This window comes from Mytilus trossulus, chromosome 3, assembly GCF_036588685.1.
Source record: "Mytilus trossulus isolate FHL-02 chromosome 3, PNRI_Mtr1.1.1.hap1, whole genome shotgun sequence".
Classification (NCBI taxonomy): domain Eukaryota; kingdom Metazoa; phylum Mollusca; class Bivalvia; order Mytilida; family Mytilidae; genus Mytilus; species Mytilus trossulus.
The window spans coordinates 30,254,381-30,279,190 of NC_086375.1; the positions used below are offsets into that span (position 1 = coordinate 30,254,381).

Consider the following 24,810-nt stretch of genomic DNA (forward strand, 5'->3'; position numbering starts at 1 on the left):
TTTCTGTTCTTTGAAACAAATTTTAGTCATTATAACTTACAGATATGAAATTGAAAAAATTGTTTATGATCTTCAATACTTTTGGGACTTAATATTTATTTTGTGGTCCAAGTCAAATGAGTTTTTATGTTGTTGGAAAAATGCATTTGTAAATTAATCAGTCACTCAATTTATGGTCCATAACCTAATTTCTATGGTTCATTGATCGATTATTATTTGGAAAAGGTCAGTTTCTCAATGAGTGAAATGTGAAATACATGTATATTGTTCAATAAAATAAATGTTAATTAAAAATGTCCATCTCACAAGGTTAACCTGACCCTTACCTCATTTTCATGGTTCATTGGTCAAGGCTAAAACACAATAACTATGTCAATGATCTCTTTAAATGGTCTAAATTGAAATATTTTTAATAGGAATCTGTTCTTTCCTTTATAATTTCTCTAACAGGAAATTCCAACCAAGATATTAGAAAATGTTTAAAACTGAAATCTTGTTTTTATTCGTTTAGTATCTAATCTTCCATGTTGCACATTGCATGAAAACGGTTCATATCAAACATGCATGAATGAAGAGAACTCTTTTGAAACAGTTTATTTCCTTTATATTTGCATTACATTTTCTGTAATTACGTACTCAATCCAGTTTCAAGTTCTGCAACATTAGTTCAATAGATCTTTTATGAAAGATAAAGAAAACTGAAAATTTCCAAAGACAAAAGTTTCTTTCCGTCACATGAATTGACATACTTTCTTTTTTGTCGAGCCTAAGCGAGACTAAGCGATCCTACATTCCGTCGGCGTCGGCGTCGTCGGCGGCGTCAACAAATATTCACTCTGTGGTTAAAGTTTTTGAAATTTTAATAACTTTCTTAAACTATACTGGATTTCTACCAAACTTTGACAGAAGCTTGTTTATGATCATAAGATAGTATCCAGAAGTAAATTTTGTAAAAATAAAATTCCATTTTTTCCGTATTTTACTATAAATGGACTTAGTTTTTTCTGCGGGGAAACAAAACATTCACTCTGTGGTTAAAGTTTTTAGAATTTTAATAACTTTCTCCAACTATCCTGGGTTTGTACAAAACTTGGACAGAAGCTTGTTTATGATCATAAGATAGTATCCAGATGTAAATTTTATAAATAAATAAATCCATTTTTTCCATATTTTACTTTTAAATGGACTTAGTTTTTCTGCGGGGAACCATTACATTCACTCTGTGGTTAAAGTTTTTAAAATTTTAATAACTTTCTTAAACTATCCTGGGTTTGTACCAAACTTGGACAGAAGCTTATTTATGATCATAAGATTGTATCCAGAAGTAAAGTTTGTAAAAAGATTATTCCGTTTTTTCTGTAATTTACTTTTAAATGGACTTAGATTTTCTTACAATCATAAAATAGTAACAAGAGGAATATTTTTATTGATTTTTTTCCTCATTGTTGTTGAGCCTGCGATTTACAGCAAAAATAGGCGAGACACTGGGTTCTGCAGAACCCTTACAAATTTTTTAAATTAGAGAAAAAAAAAGTTTCAATTTGAAACAAATTTTCTGCTTCTCTTATAAATTGGTTGATTAATATAATTTTTCAATCAGCTTGAAATTTATTAGATGTATGAATCTAAATAATGGTATTACATGAATTTAAAACATGTTTCACCAGATATAATCATAAGCAGATTTTACATTTGACAATATCCAAACTACCCACCAGAGTTCATGTAAACAACTATAGGTTTCCACCAATAATGGGTAAAATGCATACTGTATTTTAAGCTAAAAAATGTCCATGGGAAATAAAAACTATAACCCCCCCTTCTCCTTGAAGTTAAATGGTTGCTTCCTTAGCTTTTTGAAATGAAATGTAAAACAACTGTTTTTTCGTTTTCAATATCAGTTCATGAGTCGTATATATTTAATTGCATGTAGTCTATAGTTGTGGGTAAAGGATTTGTAAAAAAGTTAACAAAAATCTATGATCTTCTCAGAAACATGTAAAAGTGCCTTTTGCATGATGTTTAGACTACATTTTTAGTAAACTTTAGGGAAACGTAATTGTTTTTTTTTATTTTACATTGCCTTATCTTCTAAAGAAGCATAAACAGAGAGGTCAAATTGATTGAATATAAGGTCAAATGAGGCATGTATTGCACCCTGTCCTTTACCATTTTATCATAACTATTTTCTATTTTTAGGAGGCTACAACTACTTACACATTGCTAAACCAGGACTGGACATGCCTCTGGCTGATCAGATGGCACAACATGATTATGTAAGTTGACATTATACAGTTAATGGCTTTATTTATGCTAGTTGGATGTATGCAGTGCACTTTACATATGTAAAGAAACATAAGAAGACTTTACTTAACGAACTTCAAGTAACCTTATATGTGCATTCCATTTGACTTAAATTACTACCAACTAGATCAACCTCATGAATTGTGCTGGAGGGCATTTCAATATGTATTTCAATAAATTTTATATCATGTTCAGATATTCTAAGAATTAGATGCCAAAAGCATTTGAGATTTTTTTTTTTTAAATTTCTTTTGTCATATGTCCAGAATTTATCAAATTGATGTTTTATTTTAGGGTAAGGAGTATATAACAGGAGAAACTGACGGAAGTCCAGAGTACTTCAGGATACATGTGAATCAGTATAACAATATAGAGACTATCACTTGTGTGTCCAAGTCGGTAAGTTATGTTGCAGTATATTTGAAGTTCTCATTGTACATGTGTGATGCCCAATGTCGGCTATAAAAGACCCCAAAATGAAAAATGTAAAACAATTCATACAAGAAAACTAACTGCAGTATTAATGAACTACTTTGGAAGTTGACAATTCAATTTTATATAAAGGAACTATAGATTCTAACTTTTATGTCATTTGATCTCTAGTTGAAAGTTGTCTTAATGGCAGTCATACCACATCTCCTTATTTTTTATGTTGCTGATGCGTTTCACATAAATCTAAATTGACTAGGATTGTCAGTTTCACCCAAAAGGTCATGGTTATCTCCTTGGAACTGCAACTTTTTTCACCAATAACTAACTTGTCAAGATATAGCGAAAAGTGGTGAAATTAGGTGTTAAATATCAACAATCAATTAATCAATAAACGAAAATGGATATCTAGATAAATCTGCAAATTATATACTTGTTCATTTCAGCCTATTCCATGCAGTAACTTTGTATGTTTGTATGGACTTCATGAGAGATGTCTGAATAATTTGGTGTCCAGGTTTAATGAAGGACTGATCAAGGACTTTTACACGTATGTATTGAATATTAAAATTTTCAAATATAGAACTTTCATAATTGAAACCATATTCTATCTTATCAGCATACAGCCTATAATAAAGAAAAGTGAACAATTATGGTAATGATCTTAAAGCTTATACACTTTGTATTGTTATTTAAACTTGAGAAATTATACCTTTATCAAACGATGAAATGAGAGTCTCTATTAGACAAGGACACGAAGAAGTTCAGTTTCTAATACAACACATTTGTTTTTACCTTTTTATAAATCAAATTAAGAATTCAAATACAAAGGATGAATAATAAGGAAATTATTGGTATTTGAATTAGAGGAAAACTGTTGTCAATGTAAAACTTTCTTGCATGTACTCACTATCATTTACATGATTTTGTTCATCCTCAGATATTTCTTGGAGACATGGAGTTTGGCAATGTACCATGATAGATTCACAGATTTCCGTGATGAAGTTAGAGAACTACTGAGCAATAGTCCCGTAAGTTATTTTGATTGTATTGACCATTAATAAAGCATGAAATATTTGCCACTGAACATTTAGCAGCAGTTAAGCTTATAATGTTTTGGTAGATAAATTGATATGATTGTGGGTTGTCAATGAAAATGGTGATTTGTCAGATTTTATTCTATTTTTAGTAACTCAACAAAAACATTCTAAAACACAAATGCAATTAGATTGATTGTAGTTATAAAATAATAATCACCAATACACGTTTAATTGACCTTTCTGGTTGAATTCTGGTTTCAAAGATCAATAAATCTTGCCAGCAGTAAATTGAATATTTATTTCCAATCAGGAGAGATGAAAGGATGTTTTAGCTGTCCCACAATTCCCAGGTTTATAACTAAATAAATATAACAAGGAATAATAACGTTTGTGAAGGAATCTAGTGAAAGGTGTATAAAATCAGTCGTTTGTCTAATGATATTTTGATTGAACTATTGTCATTCAAAGAGACTTATTAATGAAAACACTGTGAAAGTTGATTTTATACATGGATTCTAACTTTGTTGTTATGGAAAAAATCATTTGTTTTGAGGGATTGTGAGTTCATTGTGTACTGCAGGAAACATATTAATTGAAAAAAAGTAATATTTGGGTATACAAATTGATAATTTTGATTAAATAATATAAAAAAAAAATCAGCTGAGATAAGTACCCTTCGATTGATATAAATCCTGATCCACTGAACCTATACTAGGTGCTTCATTTTGATTAATGAAAAAGATATGAGAAAAAAGAGGGGCTTAATATATCAGAGAGACAGTCAAACTCATAGATCGAAAACAAACTGACTAACAAAGAAAGAGACAAACAGACAATTAATAGTACACAAGACACAACATAGAAAACCAAAAACTAAGCAACACATACCCCACCAAAAACTGTGGGTGATCTCATGTGCTCCGGAAGGGTAAGCAGATCCTGCTCCACATGTGGCACCTGTCGTGTTGCTTATGTTGTTACAAACCCCGTAAATAGTCTAATTTGGTAGATCAAATTTGTGAAATGGGAAGGGGATTGTAGTTACCACATAAGGAACATATCTGATAACATCTGTGAAACGGTTATTCTGTAATGGTCAACCAACTCGTGATAGCATCCATAAAGTTTATGAAGGGATGATTTCAACTTCATAGTTTGGAACTCTTGGTTAAATATCTTCCTTGTAAGCAGGAAATCATGATAGGAAATACAAGCCCGGGAATATCGTATCAATTGGGAGATATATACTCTATATGCAGGTGCAGGCGCTGCTGGAATGTTAGCTAAGAAAGATAGTTTTAATCTTATGTTTGGATCATTTACAATAACTATGTAGGATTTAATTTTGGGTTAGCTTTTAAGAAATGGGATCTATTTGGCAATATTTATATATAATTTCCACTTAATATAAAGAAGAAATAAAATGGAAATTAATACAGAGGTATATTTTGAGTCATTTTCTGGCCCTTAAAATTGTATAAATTCAATAAAAAAATCATCAAACCTTATAATTTAAAATGATGTTACTTTTATTCATGAATTATGGTATAGCAGGTTATATTTGCGGGGTGTACATTTTAGCTTATTTTCTTGGAAAGAACAAAATGGCCAAAATAAATTCCGCCAATTTAAAAGTCTACATGCAAAGATTTTAAATCTGCCAAAATTATAACTGCCAAAATATTTTGTATACCTTATTCAATAAAAATTGCAAATTTCACTCCCGCTTAAATAACCCACTATACGGTACTAGGCTAATATAACCTGGACTCGAGTGTAGAAATGTCACATGTTGTGTCACTTTTTTGAAATTGACACTTTTTGTTACTAAAAATAGCCTTTTACTCTTAGTTTTCTAAGTTTTGGCTTAGCTCCCAGGTGACATTTTACCTTATTTGACAGATTTCTAATGCCCCATGACCTTTAAATGCAAGGAGTAAACCATCATGGTGATCTCATCTTGTTTTCTCCTTTTGACAGTTTAAGTTAGATTGGAGTTTTATAATGTTTTATTTTTTTAATTTAACAGGAGAAAGGTATTGAAGCTGTAGAAGAGAAGGTCAGACAGATTATTGATGAAGATGTTGCGGTAAGTTATTCATAACAACTCAAAATTTATTTCCGCATCCATCAAAAAAAAATTCTGGATGACACTTAAGTCTTGTACCTGTTCTCAGCAAGAGTTTGATGCAATATTGCCTGTTACATTTCTTTTAATTTTATAAATATATTTTTTTTTGTTAATTTATTTTGTCTATTGTTGAAGACATCATGTTGATATTTGGTGTCATTTCCAGTTCATGAATTTTCCAATGGTACTTTTAAAAATGGGGAATAAACAGTTTTGTATGTTTTGTTCAAGACATTTTAGTTTTATGTAAATTAATTTGGTGGTTACTTAAAATAGAAATACAATAAAGCACGAGGAGCATGGTGTCCTATATACACTTGATACACATTCTGTGAATAATTTTCTTTGCATCTTTCTCAGGAACTACATTACAAGGATTTTTGAAATTTGGTTTTCAGGGTTTATATGAGTCGGCTTTACCTTGTGATGCGTTTTGAGATGCCTCATTTCACAAATTCCTCTTTAACTTATATTTTGAGCGGGTGGAGGTATCATAAGAGATTCACTTTTTTCTGCTATTGAAATTGTTGGTCTCAATTTATGGAATTATTTCAGAAACAGCTTTCATGCATATATGAATCAGCGTGTTAAATTGACAATATTCCTAATTACTTCCTTTCCTTTTCTTTTAGATGAACGAGTCACAGAAAGAACAATTATTGAAGATCTATCAAGAAACAGGAACCAAACGAGCTGTAGATACCAGATTCCTCAGTTTCCTTAGTTATAATTACTACCATCTGCCAATGTATGCTAAACCTGGAATGGTTTAGGGGAGATAACTCTGTTATTATTTCTATACACACTTGAAAATTCATACTGTGTTTTTTCTCAAGAAATATCTTAAATTTTCTCTGAAGAGTATACTTTATGAAGAAATTGTAAATCTCGTACAATAAATGTGCTTTTCAGATGACTGTACATGAGCATGCTATTGTAAAACCAGGAATGGTTTATGGGAGATAACTCCGATTTGTTTCTAAAAAAACTTCAAAATTCATACTGTGTTTTTCTCTCAGTGATATCTTGAAATTTTCACTGAAGAGTATACTTTATGAAGAAACTGTAAATTTCATACAATGAATATGCTTTATAAATGACTGTACATAAACATATGCTATTGTTAACTGTGATATATAACTATGTCCGTCCTAAACTGTGATATTTTCATGTTTGTTTGTGAGATGAATTCTATTGCTTTAGTTCTGACTCACACACAACACTTTGTTTAATAGATGAATTAATTATATCAAGTGAAAATTTTGTTTAATAGAAGATATTTTTTATATTAAATGCATCTGACTATTTTTATGTCATGTGGAATATAACAATTGAAAATAAAATTGATAATTTTGTGGATTAATAAAAACAATGTTAATCAGAAACTTTAGAAAGAAAGGCCCACTCCTTTCAGTTTTTCAAGATCATGGTTAAATTTTGGGATGGTTTGATATCTTGAAAGTAGTGCAAAATGATTTGTAAGTTATTGTGGATATCATATTTATTTTTTTGTAATTTATTATTGTTTGTGTATTATATTGAAGGATAACATAAATTCTATTTAAATCTTGATGTTTGTTTTGTTCTTTCTTGTTCTATTAAAACAATTCGCTGACTGCGAAAATGTTTTACATATATGATACAATTAACAAACATACACAGTACAGTTTTTATTAAGCAACAATATCAAAGCAAAGCAGCATTATCAAATTCTCTTTGATATTCAAAGTCATTTGACAGTAGTGGTCAAGTTTTTTTATTTGCTTCTATATTTGAAAAAAAAACCACATTCTCTTACATTCTAATGAGGTAATACGCTAAGTATACTTGATAATATATTATGCATACAGCATTTTTTTTTAATATAGTTAGCATACAAGTTTCTATCCAATCAGAGTGATTTGTCTTTCGCTTATTCCCTTATATGAAGCTGTCTCACTTTCCCTTCCTCAATTTGGTCGAGATAGTTATACATGTAGTCATCAGCGAAATGTAACACCTGTTGTAGGGTCAGTAGAGCTAAAATATTCACATTTTCATTCAGTTCCATCTCTGATTCATAATTCTTGATTGGTAAAATGTGAGACCTTGGAAGCCCCATTATCTGTGATACTCTATCTACAGTTTCCTGGATGATGGGACTGTAGAATACTTGAGATATATCCTCGGCTGTAGCCTCACACACTTTGTCTATCTTGGTAAGCAAAACTACCTGTGGAATTCCTGTAAAATTTAACATAGCATTAGTTATATTTCTTCAAAATCTAGAACATACATACATTCCTCGAAAAAATTGTGTGCATTGAATTTAGTATAAAACATTCATTTGCAACACCCAACATTAAAGTATGTCTAATTTTGGTTTACTTTGCTTATTTTTTTCTGTTTTTTTGATGCAGTGAAAGTTTGATTATTTTGGTGATCACTTTGAAACGCTAGCACTCTTCTGTCTTTTTGAGAGACTTTGTAAATAGGTAGTCAAGTGTAATTTATTTGAGAATAGTTATATTTAGAATTTGATCTGTTTAGTACAACTTGCATTAATGGCACATCCAAGGAGACCCTCTTCTTTAATCAAATTCAATCAAGACCTGCTGCTGAATATTAAAAAGACTTGTATTCTATTTTGATATTATTTTGAGCATACCATATAACATAATTTCGACTACTTAGTCAATAAATGGACAGTTTCTTGAAATTATTCCATCCCTTATGATTTTTTCAGACTTTTATGATCTTTCAACATTATAGGTGTTCTGCTATTTTTTTTATTAAGTAAACTAACATGTCAACGAAACATTATTTCAAACCTCTCTGATTCATACGAAGCTGTAGGTTCTTCATCCTCTCAATAACCTTCTCTGGAATAACATCAACAATGCTTCCATCCAGTACAAATATGACACAGTGGATTTTGTCACTTAGACTAGGACTACCAACAAATCCTAGTGTATCTCCTGATATTGGTACTGATGGATTAAACTGTTGAAAGAGAGAAAAGATACCAAATGGAAAATCATTAGATAAATAAAAGCACAGTCACTGATGAGTCTTTTGTACACGAAACGCGTGCCTGGCGTAAATACAAAACTTAATCATGGTATATATGATGAGTTTATTTATTCACATGGCCAAAGTGACGAAAAGCGGAACAGTAATCGAATTAATCTTAATAATATTCAGCAAACAGATATGTAATTCACGCTGACAGGAGATATCCGCTAGAAAATAGTTGCCATTTTCGGGATGCTCAGGTACTGTCGGATATATCTCAAGTATTCTACAGTCCCACATCTTCGCTAGCCAAGAGAACGGGAGTGGATCGTAGCCAAGAGAACGGGAGTGGATCGTAACCCTTGGCTAGCGAAGATGACTGTCCCATCGACCAGTAGACTGTAGATAGAATTTGAGAGATAAATTATAGGGCTTCAAAGATAAAACATTTCACCAATCAAGAATTATAAATACAGATTAAGATTCAACATCATTGTTTACCTCACAATGAATAGAAAACAATAGATTGAGCAACAAAAAAAACCCACCAACAACAAGAGGTGCAACAAAATGGTGACACCTACACAGATGACTGATTCCATAGTCCTTCAAAGAAGTGAATTATTAGTAACAGTTATATTTATATTAATCATTAGTTAACTTTCTTATGATCTGACCAACTTATTAAAATTACTCTAAATAGTTAGATTTATTTCCCTGTAATACCGTATAGCGGGTTATTTTCGCGGGTGTAAAATTTCGCGATTTTCATTGAACAAGGTATACGAAATATTTTGGCGGTTATTATTTTGGCGGATTAAAAACTTTTATTAATACCTTTTTATGTACACCTTTAATTTGGCGGAATTTATTTTGGCGATTTAGTTCTGTCTGCGAAAATAAGCGAAAATTTGCACCCCGCGAAAATAACCCGCTATACGGTATTCCATTAAATTGACACTTTTTCATTTATGTTATTCCTCATATTGATTGCAGATCCTTTCTCAGACCCTTATAAAAAAACAGAACAAAACTATTTGCTAAAAAACAATTAAAAATACATTTTATTACAAAAAAGATACCAACTCAATTAAACGCTGTACATAGGAGTGTATCGTCAATATGTTTAAGCGTGAGATACGATAAGTCTTCAATAATCTTTTTATAAATAAGAAAGCTTTCAAAATACCTGGTGTCTATCCGGTAAATTTCCATCAAGAAGGTAATTCATTTCATGAGAATCAATCCCTTGGTCAGCTTCGAGTCCTCTGGTGTCATGAAGTCTAAAATTCATTGGTGTCCCTGATTGCCCATTTCTAATTTGGTACATTCGGTACTAAATAAAAAAAATTAAAACAGTTAGATTAGAATGTAAACATAGGCAACAAAATGTTTACCTACTAGTAAATCAAACATCATCTTTATACGAATAAAGTAAAAGAATACACATTGATTTATTCATACAAGTGAGAGGTTTAGCTAGCTGTAAGACCAGATTTAATCTACATAAGAAAATGTCTGTACCAAGTCAGGAATATGAAAGTTGTTATCCATTTGTTTGAGCTTTTGATTTTTGCACTTGATTATGGACTTTCCGTTTTGAATTTTCTCTGGAGTTCAGCATTTTTGTGATTATTCGTACGTATAACCGATACAAGAAGACCAATTTTTAACGAAAATACATCTTACCATGGTTGTTAGGCTGTGTTCTGCATTACCACTACAGGCCTGACTGGTTATATAACCTCTAAAGATGGAGTTAATGGTGTTAAAGAAACTAGATTTTCCTGCTCCAACTTGACCAACCAATAGAACACGTGCCTGAGGAACTTTTAAATCCTTCAATGGCTTGTATTTTTCTACTCTTTCTTTCAATTCGTTTAGCAGCTGAAATACATGTAAGTTTATTGGAACGGTAACTTCATAAGTGATATGACCACTATCATAAACTCATCGATTGTTGAAGCCTTTAAATATTCTATCATATCCAAATTGGCTCGTGTCAGCTGCACTCGACCCCTATCCCAACTGACTAGGATTGTCAATTTTCCTAACTTCACAAAGGTCGATTGTCTATCAATCATCCAAATTGTCAATCAGATTTGTTTCATTATAATCATTGTTTATGCGACTTAGACCACATAAAATATTTTACAACAGTAATACGTCTGGCGAACAAAATAATTTCAATCCTGATTTCTAAAAGAATCTTTGACATCGAATATTTCAAAGCGTTAATTATTTTAGAAATCATTGTGTTACGTTTAGGCCAATTGGTTTGTTTCCATCTGGAGTTGAATATATATGTAGATTGAATTGAGAATGAACAAAAGCTAAAACAACTGCTTTTACCTACCTTGGGATTCCATTTGGCAGTCTTTCGCCATGGTTCGTCCAGTGGTGTCCCACCACCTAGATCTAATTCAGTAATGAAAATGATGATAATAACACTGAATACCTTCATGATGTTTATAGTAAAACAAACAAACCCAGAAACATTTCTTCAAGGTTTCAAGGATGAATTTAATTTGTGTTCTGGAAGCTAGACGAGTTATCTAATGTCGCCGTCACGTAAAATTGGCACCATGTTTTTTGTCAAAAAAAATAATAAATATCAGCCGCATTTACTCAAGATGATGTTTTTCATTTAGCGGAAGTAAAATCCTGTCCTAATATCCACTACTGTCCTACCTTTTATTGTGTTTGCACTGTATAATCCTGACCTTCACATTTTTCAAGATTATTTACATTGTAAAACCGCCATCTTGGTTTCTATGAGGATCCCTTATTCCATAACATTCGGGTAATGTCATTGTCATTGATGATAAAATTTCCCGCACTTTTTCACGTAAAGATGACGAAAAGCTCAGAGAGACACAAGAAATTGGAGAGCACGTGGAACTCCACGGCAACACTTCCGGTAATAACAATGTCGGATTCCACCATACCAAATAATCTTGAATTATGTGAAGGTCAGGATTATACAGTGCAAACACTATAAAAGGTAGGACAGTTGTGGATATTTGGACAGGATTTTTCTTCCGCTAATTAAAAAACATAATCTTTAGTAAACGCGGTCGATATTTAAGAAAAATTTGACAAAAAACATGGTGCCAATTTAACGTGACGGCGACTTATAGATGAACCCAATAGATATTAAAATTGACTAACTGAAATTAAATCTTAATCGAAACTGTTTAATTGAGTACTGCTTGTAAAATTTATTAATAGATGGAAAACTATATTATTTCTTCTTCGAGTCAATTTTTTTTATAGTATTTGTGTTTGTATGTTTAAAAATCACAGTTTACCTTCTACCAAATAAACTTCAATGTCCTTTACTTTAAGATGACCATTAGCAATCGAGTTGAAGTTTTCTCCGTTCATAGTGTAGGATTTTCCAAAACTAGCAGATCCATTTAAAGGGAAGCATGTTCCGTCGAAGGTTATTGTGCTCGAAAATGTATTCAAGTCATGCGCACCAAATATAGGTCCATTAGAGGAGACATCGTAGATTGCATGTTGTGCATTCATGACAGGCAGCCGTACTGGCTTCCAATTTCCATTATGGTACAATCTAAAGAGGAATGCTGAACCGTCATTCTGATAGTTCCCAATACTTTTCCAGCTAGCCGACGTATATCCACCATACATGAAATTGTCAGTATTGTAAAGTACTGTCACTGTTGGTCCTTTGTTATTACAGTTATTATGGAAAGCTGTTTCAGAACAGCCGTCTCTGGATGCTTTATACAAAAGGGTAAATTTCTTTCTCCCTCCAATCCATTTTGCTAGCTGATTTTGTTCTTTCTTGTGGAACTGGTAAGTCATATCGATGGCTGCTAAGAAGATAAATGTTTTTGATGTTTTTCATCAATTATAAAACCACAAATTGTTGACCTTTTTATGTTCTTCGGCGCTTAGGTCACTTAAAGCCGTGACTTATACATCAATTCATTTCACAAATAACTCTTTTGGTCCCAGGTAAAACGTATCAGTTAGCCTTCGTACAACTTGGGGAAAAAATTGCTTTTAGATTATAATTGCTGATAAGTTTTTATTTCTTTATGCAATACAAGTTTGACAACAGATTTGTATATGAACTTACCTTATTGTTATTTGTAAAATGAATACTTTTTATTAAAGGTAAAACGTACCTAATAGTCTTTGGGTTAGGACAAGTGGTCATAAAATTCTGATAAACGATTAGTAAAAGTAGCGTGTTACCCGGAAAAGAAATAGCTATTCTTAGCCGTTCATAAAGATAACGTTTTAGTTTTATTGTAGTAAAGGTATCAAAAAAGATTAACAGAAAACGAAAGCCCAAGGTACCAGTCTAATAATTTATCACACCTAAACAAGTTTCAAAATAGTTGGAAGATTGAACTGAGTACGGCTTAATCTTTTTTTACGTCTGACGAATCGTCTACATAAGACTATTCAGTGGAGCTTGAATAAAATACGAAGTTAAAAAGCACGAACACCACATTTAAAAAAAGGTTATGGGTCAGGTTATACTTCATAAAAAAAGAGAAAAAACGAAATTTATAACGATATGAAATAAAATATTATTATGATAAACCTGGTGTGTTGAAAATAAACGCAAATCTCGTGTACATTATCATTGAAATTATAACTTTATTGTTAATACATGCAAGAAATCTTTGGTCAATTGACTTTATTGTTGGACAGGTTCTTATATGCTATTAACACAACTTGTGTCAGTATAAATTACGTAATATGAAATCATTGATAAACGTAAGGATAAACATGCACATGTCAATGAAACAGGTTGCGTGTTTAAATATAATAGGTGAATCACTTTAAAAGTTATCTAAAAATGGACAAATTTGTTTTTATCTATTTCTTTGTGTTGACCTGAGTTATCATTGATATGTTTATAAATAGAAATTAACTGTTAATAAAAATGTTTGAAATACTAAGGCTTTTCTACCTCAAGAATGGATTACCTAAACTGTTTTTGACAAAACTTTTGGTAATTTTTTTGGACCTCATTGCTCTTAATTTCGTACTTCATTTGGCCTTTTTAACTTTTTTTATTCGAGCGTCTGATGAGTCTTTTGTAGACGAAACGCGCGTCTGGCGTAAATATAAAATTTCAATCCTGGTATCTATGATGAGTTTATTTATAATACAACACTCCAAATAATGATATACATACATAAACATAAAAGAGACGCAACTGTACAATATTTGAGAAAATCCGTTGATATTTTACTTACCGTTATTGTCGATCTTAAATACACAGACGTATTGATTCAGTAATCCTGTGATACACCAATCTGTATTTTCCCATTATTTAACCACGATGTTATTTTCAGAAAATCAAAAAGGAAAGTAGAATGAAATAAATATTTCTTTCGATCAGTCAATCTACATGATCCACCAAACAGTTATCATCTAAATTTTCTAAAAATGATATACATTTGTATGTACAAGTTTGACAGTAAATTAGTATAAAATTCAAGTTGTTTAGAGACCAAAAGATTCGCGAAGTATAAGTATAACTGTATTAATTGTCTTAATATGAAATAGTAAACAATAATAAATAATTAATTTCATTATGGAAGGACATGAATTGAGTATGATTTAAGAATTTCATTAATATATATAACCAATATATTTGTTCTGGCCACCCTATCTGATAGTGTTAAAGAAAAGAAGTCTTAACACAAATATGCTTTACTTCGAGGTAAATTAAAAAGGGGGAATCCATAAAAACCGAATTGTTTCCTTTATAACTTGTTTTTGTATATAATCTAAAGGCAAACACGTTATACATATTGTTTGATATAAACGCCATACGGCTTGTTATGCACATCATAATATTGAAATTGCTAAGATATTTGAATACAAGAGGGACGAAAGATACCAGAGGGACAGTTAAACTCATAAATTATTCCGAATGCACAGGTTTACATGCACTTAGAGTAAATTTTGAGGTAAAAATGCAGCCATTTTAGTCAAAGGGTCCACATGAACCCGTAATCACCTATTGTTTGCAGATGTCTATGGTCCATTAAAATCAATACTACTCACATCATGTATTATGTGAGGGGAGATTCTCACACATCTTTCCTAACTTAGTTTACTTTTGTACCTTCTACAGGAAGTAAAAAAAAAATGAATAGCAAAATCCAGAAAAGTTATAATTTTCTGAAACATAAAATGCATTTGAAATTTATTTATCTAGTTCCTGCCATCCCATAAAACTCTTGCAGGTGCATAGGTTTGTATGTACTCAGAGTAAAATTTGTGGTGTAATTACGGCCATATTAGTCAAAAGGTTATAATGAACCTTAAACGCTAGCACATCATGGACTAACAAGTTAGTAATCTGTGTCAATAATTTTATAACCAAAATCTCTATATTGAAGTCTGAGGTTTTCTGCAAAATCTTTGCTTTATTTGCCACAAAATCTCTATTATCTATAACATGCAATAAAACAATCATTTACTACATCTGCTTTAAGGGCCTCGATGGCCGTGTGGTCTAAGTAGTTACTACTGTAATCGCTAGCCATTCAACACTGATATTGTGAGTTCGAACCCTGCTTGTGCGGGTGCACTCGACCCCAATCTTAATTGACTAGGATTGTCAGTTTTCTTCTGGAAGGTCGGTGGTTTTCTCCGGGCACTCCGGCTTTCTCCACCTATACAACTGGTGTAAATTCCTATTGTTAAGATGTATACACTGTGTCTAAACCACACCGGCAAAAATTGTTCGGACCAGATGGTATCTAACATCCGGCACAATAGCGGAACATCAATAGACAGAAGAAAGATAGGTTTCGCCTAATTTTCTTATTTTTTTATGATATCGAATATATATACAGTATACAACTATTTTCTATTGTTAGATGCAATATTTTCTACAACCGTTCTATATTAACGGAGAAATAAGTAAAAATGCACGTCAAAATGACGAATTGAGTGAACCTTGCCTCGAAATTGTTTAATTTTTCTTTAAATTGTTCACATTGTACGGAAAGAAAGGAACGGGAAGATAGATACTGACACGAAGATTGCAGAACTTGTCATTATGAACATTTCAATACATGTATTTTTGAGTCTGGAACGAAATAAATGGGTCATGTCAAAATGAAACTGGCCGGTTTTGTCAATGTTTACCACCCGGTTTTGTCATAGATTTCACAATGCATAACCCGGTTTGGTCAATAAAAAAAATAGCATTACAATATAATTGATAATTTAACTTCAGCATTAAAAGGAGTTTAGTGGGTCGTTGGAAAACAAGTTCTTTCACAGGACAACGGCTTATTATCTATATGATCAGAATCAGATTCAAATAAATAATAAGCAAACACTTGAATTTCTACTCTTATAGAGCACAAATAATTTTAATGTTACTTTGCATTCACATTTTTTAACAGAAGAATAGATAGAAATGAAGGCTATAACGCAAATTGAGGTTAAAGCTTGAAATTAGAGTTTACGGTTCTAAAAATCGAAACACACAATTGATATGTGAATAAACTCATTAAAGATACCAGGACTAAATTTTGTATATACGCCAGACGCGCGTTTCGTCTACAAAAGACTAATGATTTTCTCGCACAATAGGATGGGCACCTTTATAGGTAATCTGATCATTCTATGCATGTAATCTTTTCTATGATCGTTAAAAATAAATCTTCTTTAGGATAAACGTTGATAATAAGACAAATGTATAATCATGCATAATCGACATAGAAAATGAATGTTTATAGGAAGAAAAGGATAACAAATACCATGCATTAAAAATAAAATCTATTTATTACGAATTGTAACTATACATAAACTACTATGTATAAATTAGTATAATAGTCTCAGGTCATCGACAAAATTCTATAATAATTATTTTGTTAACCCATGGAAGCAATATTTAAATATTACTTCCATGGTTAACCTTACTATAAAAAACGGGTCTGTACTGTCGCTATTGTGTTATGATGATCGAACACTGACGTTGGTCAACATATTTTGACAATATATACGGGCAGACAGATTCAGTTTAGTGAGTCGAACAATATTTTTATTATTTTTTGCTTTAAAAAATCGTTAAATACATGAATCAATATAGTTTTGGCAATCAAAAGGGTCGGGGCATGCAACCTATACGTCTTCTAGATTCGCCCTTATCTTTATAAAGTGTATACCGAATTAAAATATTGTAAGAAATAAGAAAACAGGGACACCCGCGAAATTGGATTATGTTAATTTGATTATGTTTATTATAAACATTCTCATTGATATTTTTAAACAAGCGCGACCAAGTGATTCGAATTCATAGCGTTTTGAACTATTTTTATAAAGCACCATAGGTCAAAAGTTAGAAGGTTTGACTGCAACATACACAAGTATGGAACACAGATCTAACGATTGTTTTTTCTATTTGACATATGTCCATTGCCCTTGCCCTTGACCTCATTTCTATATTATTTTTCCTTTGGCCACATGACGATTCATGTGACCGTGAACTTATTTCCTTGATTAATTGGTAAATGTTTGAGGATTTGTGTTGTTGGTTTTAATAATTAGAAAGTGTTCATGTCCGTCTGGCAGGATTCATTAGAATTCGACTTAAATGGTTCCATAAACAATCGGTTAAGTTTCTGTGACGATTTTTTTTTTATCTTACAGACCTTCAAAATTAATTGAATTGCGATCATTTATGCATTTGTGACATTGTTGAAAAAAACGCCAGTGAAGTTGTTTGCTATATCCGATCAAGTTATCTCGTTCGTGAAATTTGAAATTACACAATTTTTTTTTAAATTCAAGAACGGTGCAATTTTGATTAGACTTCTTGGTTGTTTTTAACTCACTTAACCCAACAGGAAAAGTCATTTTTTTCATCAAAGATGTCTTAAAATATGGATTCGTCAATTTCACGTGGACCCTGTAATCATGATAGCATAAATAAGAATGCGGATACATGGTGCACTGATTGCAACGAAGGGTTTTGTAATGTATGCGAAAAGGCACATTCAACAATGAAAATATCGAGAGACCACAATTTGATCCCTATCGATGATTACCGTAAAATTGAAAGCGTGAATGTTCGCTTGGAGTGCCATGAGCACGGGTCTAAACTTGAGATGTATTGCAAAATTCATGGAGTGGCTATTTGTATAACATGCTTTCCAGCAGAACACAAGGGTTGCTCCGAAGCCATCATTCCTTTAGCAGAAGCTGCGAAAAATGCAAAAATATCGACTGCACTTGCGGACTTGGAACATACTATTAACGACACAATAGAAAAAATACAAGAATGTGTAAAAGAACGCGAAACAGCTACAGAAAGCATTGAAACGCAAGAAACGAATATAATTTTTTTTTATCTTTGATACGCGGGAGAGTATTAATAAACATTTAGATCAACTTGAAAGACAAATATTAAATGAATTGGCAACCACATTTAATTCTTGTAAGACAAAACATGGGAAACTAAAGAACCAACTTGAACAAATTGAAAGAGAAATTAAACAAATCAAGGCACAAACATCTCAACTGAAATGTTTTGCCTCCGACCTACATGTGTTCCTAAGTACGCATCAGATGAACAAAGAAGTACAATACAAAGTACATTTCTTAAAAGATGCTATAAGTTCCGTTCAGAATTTCAACATAGAAATAGAGTTACACCAGGAGATAACTTCACTTTTGAAGGATGTCAACAGCTTCGGTAGAATAAAAGTTGTCGAAAATACCACCAGTTTTCAATTTCAGGACGAAAAGATTGGTCAAGCACAAATACCTTTGCCAAATAAAAGATCTATTCATAATACAAAGCTACAGCTTAGAAAGAAATTCACTGTTAAGCAAAATGGAAAGGATATGTACATCTCAGGATGTACATTTTTGTCAAATGGCAATTTATTGATTGCGGACAATGATGGACGTAATGTATTGATGGAGTATAATGAAGAGGGACATTTTATCCGCGATGTACCCGTCTCGGCAAAACCATTTGATCTAACAGTAATAGATTCTTTCATATCGTTGTTTCATATTTTGATCTTTACTACATAGAGTTTATAGATTAAAAGAACATCAAAGTTCTGAAGAAAATTAAATTCAAAAATCGTTGTCAGGGAATATCATACAGCGATGGAAAAATATTTGTTGCAGTAATAAAAAAAGGAATAGTAACATTATATTAGGAAGGCACTATACTAAATATCATCAAGAGCGGCTTAAAGGTAACTAATATTACAACGAGCAAAAACAAAATATATTACGTACAAAGGAAGCAAGACACTGTAAACTGTTGCCGTACAAGTGGAGAGGATTTTTGGAGTTTCGAAGATGGTTCTCTTAATCGAGCCGGAGAAATTGCTGTTGATCGTTACCAGAACGTGTTTGTTGTCGGTATAGAATCTAATAAGATTCTGATGCTACAAAACAATGGAAAATTAAGTAAAACAATACTAACCATGGCCGACGGATTACTTGAACCCACAAATATATGTTTGAACAAAGAAAGGAACATATTACTAGTGTGCAACAAACGAAACGGAATTGCTTTTCTATTTAATGTTTATTAGTTTGAATTCGTTCTGTTAAAACATTATATTACTAGGAAGATGTTTTCGTTACATAACAGTAAAAATTGCTTACATTTAGACTTTTTGATAACTGACCCAATCTTGACCTTTGTCTTTTGTACATTTTTATCTTTTTTGTTTTTAGTGACGCGTCAGTTAATATTATAAATAGAATTCTTTTCGCATATTAAAAGTTCAAAATGACTCAATTTATATGAAACTTATAAAAGTTACATTTTTGTCTTTAATTGCCGTCCTTGATAGGACCATCACCGATTGAAAGCTGACAACCGTCTGATCAAAATCCTGTGATTCGTCACTGGAAATTGTAAAATAGTTTTTAAATCATCATTGCAATCATAAATTTTCAAGGAAGCGTCCAAATCACCACATATACGATCCGACAGAGATCAAACAGAAACCCTTTATCATTACAGAAAGAAGCATCTAATTCATGTAATTACATTCTGACACCACATTTATGAGACTTTGAGTTAAATCAAGCCTATCGTTTGTATTCTGTCCATTATATTGTTACGGACAGCACGGGCAGTCACAGATGCTGCATTTTATGGGAAATGAAATGACGAATGGTCACGAACAACTAGTAATCCTTTAATTTGTCTTCCACCAAGACCCGTATCAAATTCCAAAACCTACTGTACAATCAACATATGTAGTGTTTACGTTGAGCCACTTTTGTTTAAGAATCTAGCTTAGATTTTCCTGGACTTAATGTATATTATGTCCTTGGTGATATCAGCTAGAATATTAAAACGCAGCGCTATGTAAACACTATACAAGTTTATTGTGTCGTAGGTTTCGGAATTCTGATAAATAGGGGCAGTCTCATGGGCGAGTTTAAATGCGGGACCGTTCCAAAACATTGATTATCGATTTAAACAGTCAAGTTTGAAATCTTATGAGGGGTGTTTTGGAAGGTCAAAGTTCCCACAACCCTAACTTTTTTAAATTGTATCTTCGTATATTTGTAATTTTGATGTTCCCACTTTGCCATTCTTTATTTGTAACAGTACATCTCCTCGGTCTGAGAAAATCAAATCGAACTTTTGAAACCTTTAAAAGAGGGACGAAAGATACCAGAGGAAGAGTCAAACTCATAAATCGAAAATAAACTGACAACGCCATGTATTTCTTTTTTTTATTTTCCGTACTTGCTTCATTGTATGCTGTACTAAAACACCACTATCCCAGGTTAGATGGAGGGTTGGCTCCTTCAAAATAATTTAATCCCGCAACTTTCAGTATGTTCCTATTCCATGTTAGAAGCCTGTAAATCAATGGTTAACGTTTGTGGCTGTATATCATAATTGATTTTATTCTCTATCTTGTACATAAATCAGTCCGTTAGTTTTTGTCAAACCTTCGACTTTAGTCGAAAAAGCGAGACATAGCAATCCTACAGTCCGTCGGCGTCGTCGTCTTTGTCGGCGGTGTCCACAAATATTCATTTTGTGGTTAAAGTTTTTGAAATTTTAATAACTTTATTGAACTGTCTCAGATTTCTACCAAACTTGGACAGAAGCTTGCTTCTGATCATAAGATAGTATCCAGAAGTAAATTTGGTTAAAATAAAATTCAATTTTTTTCTGTATTTTATTTATAAATGGACTTAGTTAATCTACCAGGAAACATAACATTCACTTTGTGGTTAAAGTTTTAAAATTTTGATTACTTTCTTAAACTATCCTGGATTTGTACCAAACCTGGACAGAAGCACGTTTCTAATCATAAGATAGAATCCATAAGTAAATTTTGTAAACAAAAAAATCCGTTTCTCCTGTATTTTGGTTATAAATGGACTTAGTTTTTCTTCCAATTAACATTACTTACAGTCTGCAGTTAAAGTTTTTTAAACTATCCTGGATTTTTACCAAACTTGGACAGAAGCTTCTGACAATCAAAAGATAGTATCGGGAGGAATATTTTTATTGACTTTTTTCATAATTTTTGTTGAGTGTGTGATTAACAGCAAAGTAGGCGAGACACTGGGTTCCGCGGAACCCTTACCATTTTTTTCTCGTTTGAAATGTTTTCCAGCTGACATTTCGGGACTTTTGATAGCTGACTATGCGGTATTGGTTTTGATCATTGTTCAAGTTATAAGATTCTATGTCATTTAGTCTCTTGTGGAGAGTTGTCTAAATGTCAATCATACTACATCTTCTTATTGTTATATTTTTCATATGTACTTTTATGATTTGTAATTTTGTAAAATTGTATTATATATGTTAGGGAATTTACTTCGGTGAAAAGTAAATAATCGAGTCCTCGTTGGTTTTTCGAACGATACTCGAGTACTCGCTTGATGAATTAACGAATCAAATTAGTAATAGCCATGGCTATGTAATCACGAAGTGCAGTATTTACCTTAAAATGAGAATTTACAAAACTGGTTATTGCCGTCTGATTGTCCGTTTTAGTTTTAGCATTGCGTTGTTCTTCGGCAGTGTTTTCGTCTCTTATGTGATACAACATGTTTAGTTCCCCATTGATATGTCAGAGAAACTTCATAAAGTTGACTTTTAAGATTTTATGTTCTCATTCGCTTTGGTCATCCGAACGTAAAACTTTTCTGATTACTTCAAAATTAAACAACTGTAGCCTAAAGACTAGTATGAATAGAGGAACACACATAAGCAGTTTTAATAGACATGCCAGGTATTACAACAATACGTTAATCATTCATTTATAAGTCTAAATTATCAGCACGATCCTGGAATCACAATCTACAAATACACATCATACGAATTAGAACAAGAACCAAGTATATGTAAAGACATAATAATAAATAACATCTAATATAACTTTAGAAATCGTTATTGTGTTTTCTTGATAATTATATAACGGTCTCGAACAGAATAACTACTTATTACGCAAAGAAAAGAAAATATAAATATTTTAATAAATAAGTAATATTATAATCGTCAATCGTGTCATGCCTTTCAAACATATATTCATGGACAAGTCAAAATAGTATTGACACATGAGTGCAGAAAGGTTACTTGTGATATCACTATGGTGTAATAAATAAGCCTAAATTTACGTATGTCGTATTGAGATACCCTTTCATGCATAGTTTTTGGTTAAAACAATACATTATGAACCTTTTTAGCTCTTATCTAAGCAATAACGACAATATATCAAAATAAGCTTTTTTGAGCAGTGTTTGCTATTTTACACTTAAGGTAAGAAGTCTAAAGCCCTGAAGATTATATGTCAGACAAAAATTCAAAAATATAGATACTAATGACCGATGGATCTTTGTTTGATAATATAAATATATAAAGGATGATATTTTGTAGATTTATATATCTTTCTTATTTATTAAAGCTACTATTTAACAAAACCACTCTCGATCGAATACAAACACAAGTAGACTGGCTGTTGTCAATACAGATTTTTTTTTCTGGATTAATTGAACTAATCATGGATTAAAAGATAAAAAATCTAGCTAGTTTTAATGAATAATAGTTTTCAATCATGAGAGAAAAAGGCTGTAAAAGCCTTTAAATAATTCCTATATTTATAACGAAATGAATCGAACAAGGAAGGATACTGTTTGTGATGTATGTAGTATCGGACTTCTCTTAAACTGAGTTTTACTATGCGTATTGGTGTGCGTTTGTATTTTCTACATTGGCTAGATGCATAGGAGGTGGGTTGGGATCTCAAAAAACATGTTTAACCCCGCTGCAATTTTGCGCCGGTCCCAAGTCAGGAGCATCTGGCCTTTTTTAGTCTTGTATGATCTTTAATTTAAGTTTCTTGTGTATAATTCGGAGTTTAGAATGACGTCCATTATCACTGAACTAGTATACATATTTGTTTAGGGGCCAGCTGAAGGACGCCTCCAGGTGCGGGAGTACAAAGAAGACCCATTGTTGGCCTTCGGCTGTTGTCTGCTCTAGGGTCGGGTTGTTGTCGCTTTGACACATTCCCCATTCCATTCTCAATTTTAGTAAGGGGTTTTAAAAGAAGACTGAAGAAATTTTAGTTGGTACAATATTTATCAAGATTAATCATCACATAACGATATTATTTAATCGAAATAATTATTGAGGATTCAGAAACTAACAAATTTTAGTTTGGCGATTTTAGTTCAGAGAAGCTGATAAATGAAAACAGTGTGAACGTTTATTTTGTCCGTTTATTTTCTAAGCTGTGTTGAATATGAAAATATCATTGTTTTAAGTGCCTGTGAGGACATTGTATACTGCAGGGAACTTAGTAAAATTGGTAATTTTGATAAAGAACAAATCAGTTATGGACGGTGAATACTGTAAGATGTCTCATGTCGTAAAACACAGAGTTGTGTTATACGACATGAGACACCTTTAGATATGCATTATATGACTTATATAAAGACTGGCAGGATTTGAATTCACATTTACCAACCACATTATAGTGGAATATTTTTTTCTGGTGCATTCAGGTTTATTACTCTTTTCAGCTTACTTATAACCAGGAAATAAAATTTAGAAATCCGTATTTATTAACAATGAAAATTTTACTGTAACTGCACTTATTTAGAATAATTCTCTGTTAAGTCTGACTATACAACTGTTTTTTTTTAACTGAGAATCAGGATTGAAATTTATGCTTCCACCATCCCACCCCATTATAATGTACATGGCTGATGTTCTATATAATCATTATGAAGATGTAAAAAGCAAAGAACTCGAACTCATGATACATGTACAGCAACACGTAAACGAATATACATAGGTCAAAGTATGATATCCACTACTGTGAATAAATCAGATCCTCAGGGTAGAATTTTCAAAAGAAAGACATGTCGTTTTGAAAGAAAATAAGTCCATATGAGTCTATAAACTTGAACAATGTACCCTGAATTCTTAATTAAAGTATTTTAAATTCAGAAATTGTTGCATGCATTTATTATTGCGATTTTTAAAGAATGGACAAAAATGCAAGATTCGTTATTTAAATTTTGCATAATTCGCCTTAATAAAAACCTCGTAATAATTTCGACAATTGCAGTGTGAAATTCTTCCTTATTCGCAATTTTTTTTCTGATTTGCTTGTTGTTTTACGGAGTACCAAGTGACAGCACATTTGTATGAAATCAAAGATAATGTACAAATATTTAAATTAGTTTAAATATTGATCAAAATCCTGATCTTTTCCACCTGTACCTTCTGGAGCACCTGATTTCACTCCCGCTTTTTAGTGCAGTTCGTGTTGTTTCATATTTATTATTTGGAACAGTTGATATAAATGTCTATCTTTGGTTTTATGAGTCTTTGTTTACTCTTTGGTTTTGATTGTTATTGTTTAAACCAGTACTTACCGAAAA

General features: G+C 31.9%; 2 protein-coding genes across 3 annotated transcripts in view; one reads left to right on the forward strand and one right to left on the reverse strand.

Moving 5' to 3' along the window:
* The window catches only part of LOC134711199 (cilia- and flagella-associated protein 61-like), a 42,170-nt gene extending 34,696 nt beyond the window's left edge, over positions 1 to 7,474 (forward strand). For both annotated transcript variants that reach the window (XM_063571652.1, XM_063571653.1), the window contains exons 24-29: positions 2,200 to 2,276; positions 2,599 to 2,703; positions 3,180 to 3,283; positions 3,674 to 3,764; positions 5,803 to 5,862; positions 6,537 to 7,474. In XM_063571652.1, the coding sequence (XP_063427722.1) occupies positions 2,200 to 2,276; positions 2,599 to 2,703; positions 3,180 to 3,283; positions 3,674 to 3,764; positions 5,803 to 5,862; positions 6,537 to 6,677 (578 nt within the window). In that variant the 3' untranslated portion in view covers positions 6,678 to 7,474. The remainder of the gene's footprint in view (positions 1 to 2,199; positions 2,277 to 2,598; positions 2,704 to 3,179; positions 3,284 to 3,673; positions 3,765 to 5,802; positions 5,863 to 6,536) is intronic.
* An 87-nt stretch (positions 7,475 to 7,561) lies between these two features.
* On the reverse strand, positions 7,562 to 12,729 carry LOC134710643 (interferon-induced protein 44-like). The gene is made up of 6 exons (XM_063571025.1): positions 12,210 to 12,729; positions 11,255 to 11,316; positions 10,588 to 10,785; positions 10,088 to 10,234; positions 8,715 to 8,886; positions 7,562 to 8,127 (listed from the first exon to the last, which is right to left on the reverse strand). Exons 1-6 carry the CDS (start codon positions 12,727 to 12,729, stop codon positions 7,817 to 7,819), a joined length of 1,410 nt encoding a protein of 469 aa, XP_063427095.1. The 3' UTR covers positions 7,562 to 7,816.
* Between the last annotated feature and the right edge of the window lie 12,081 nt (positions 12,730 to 24,810).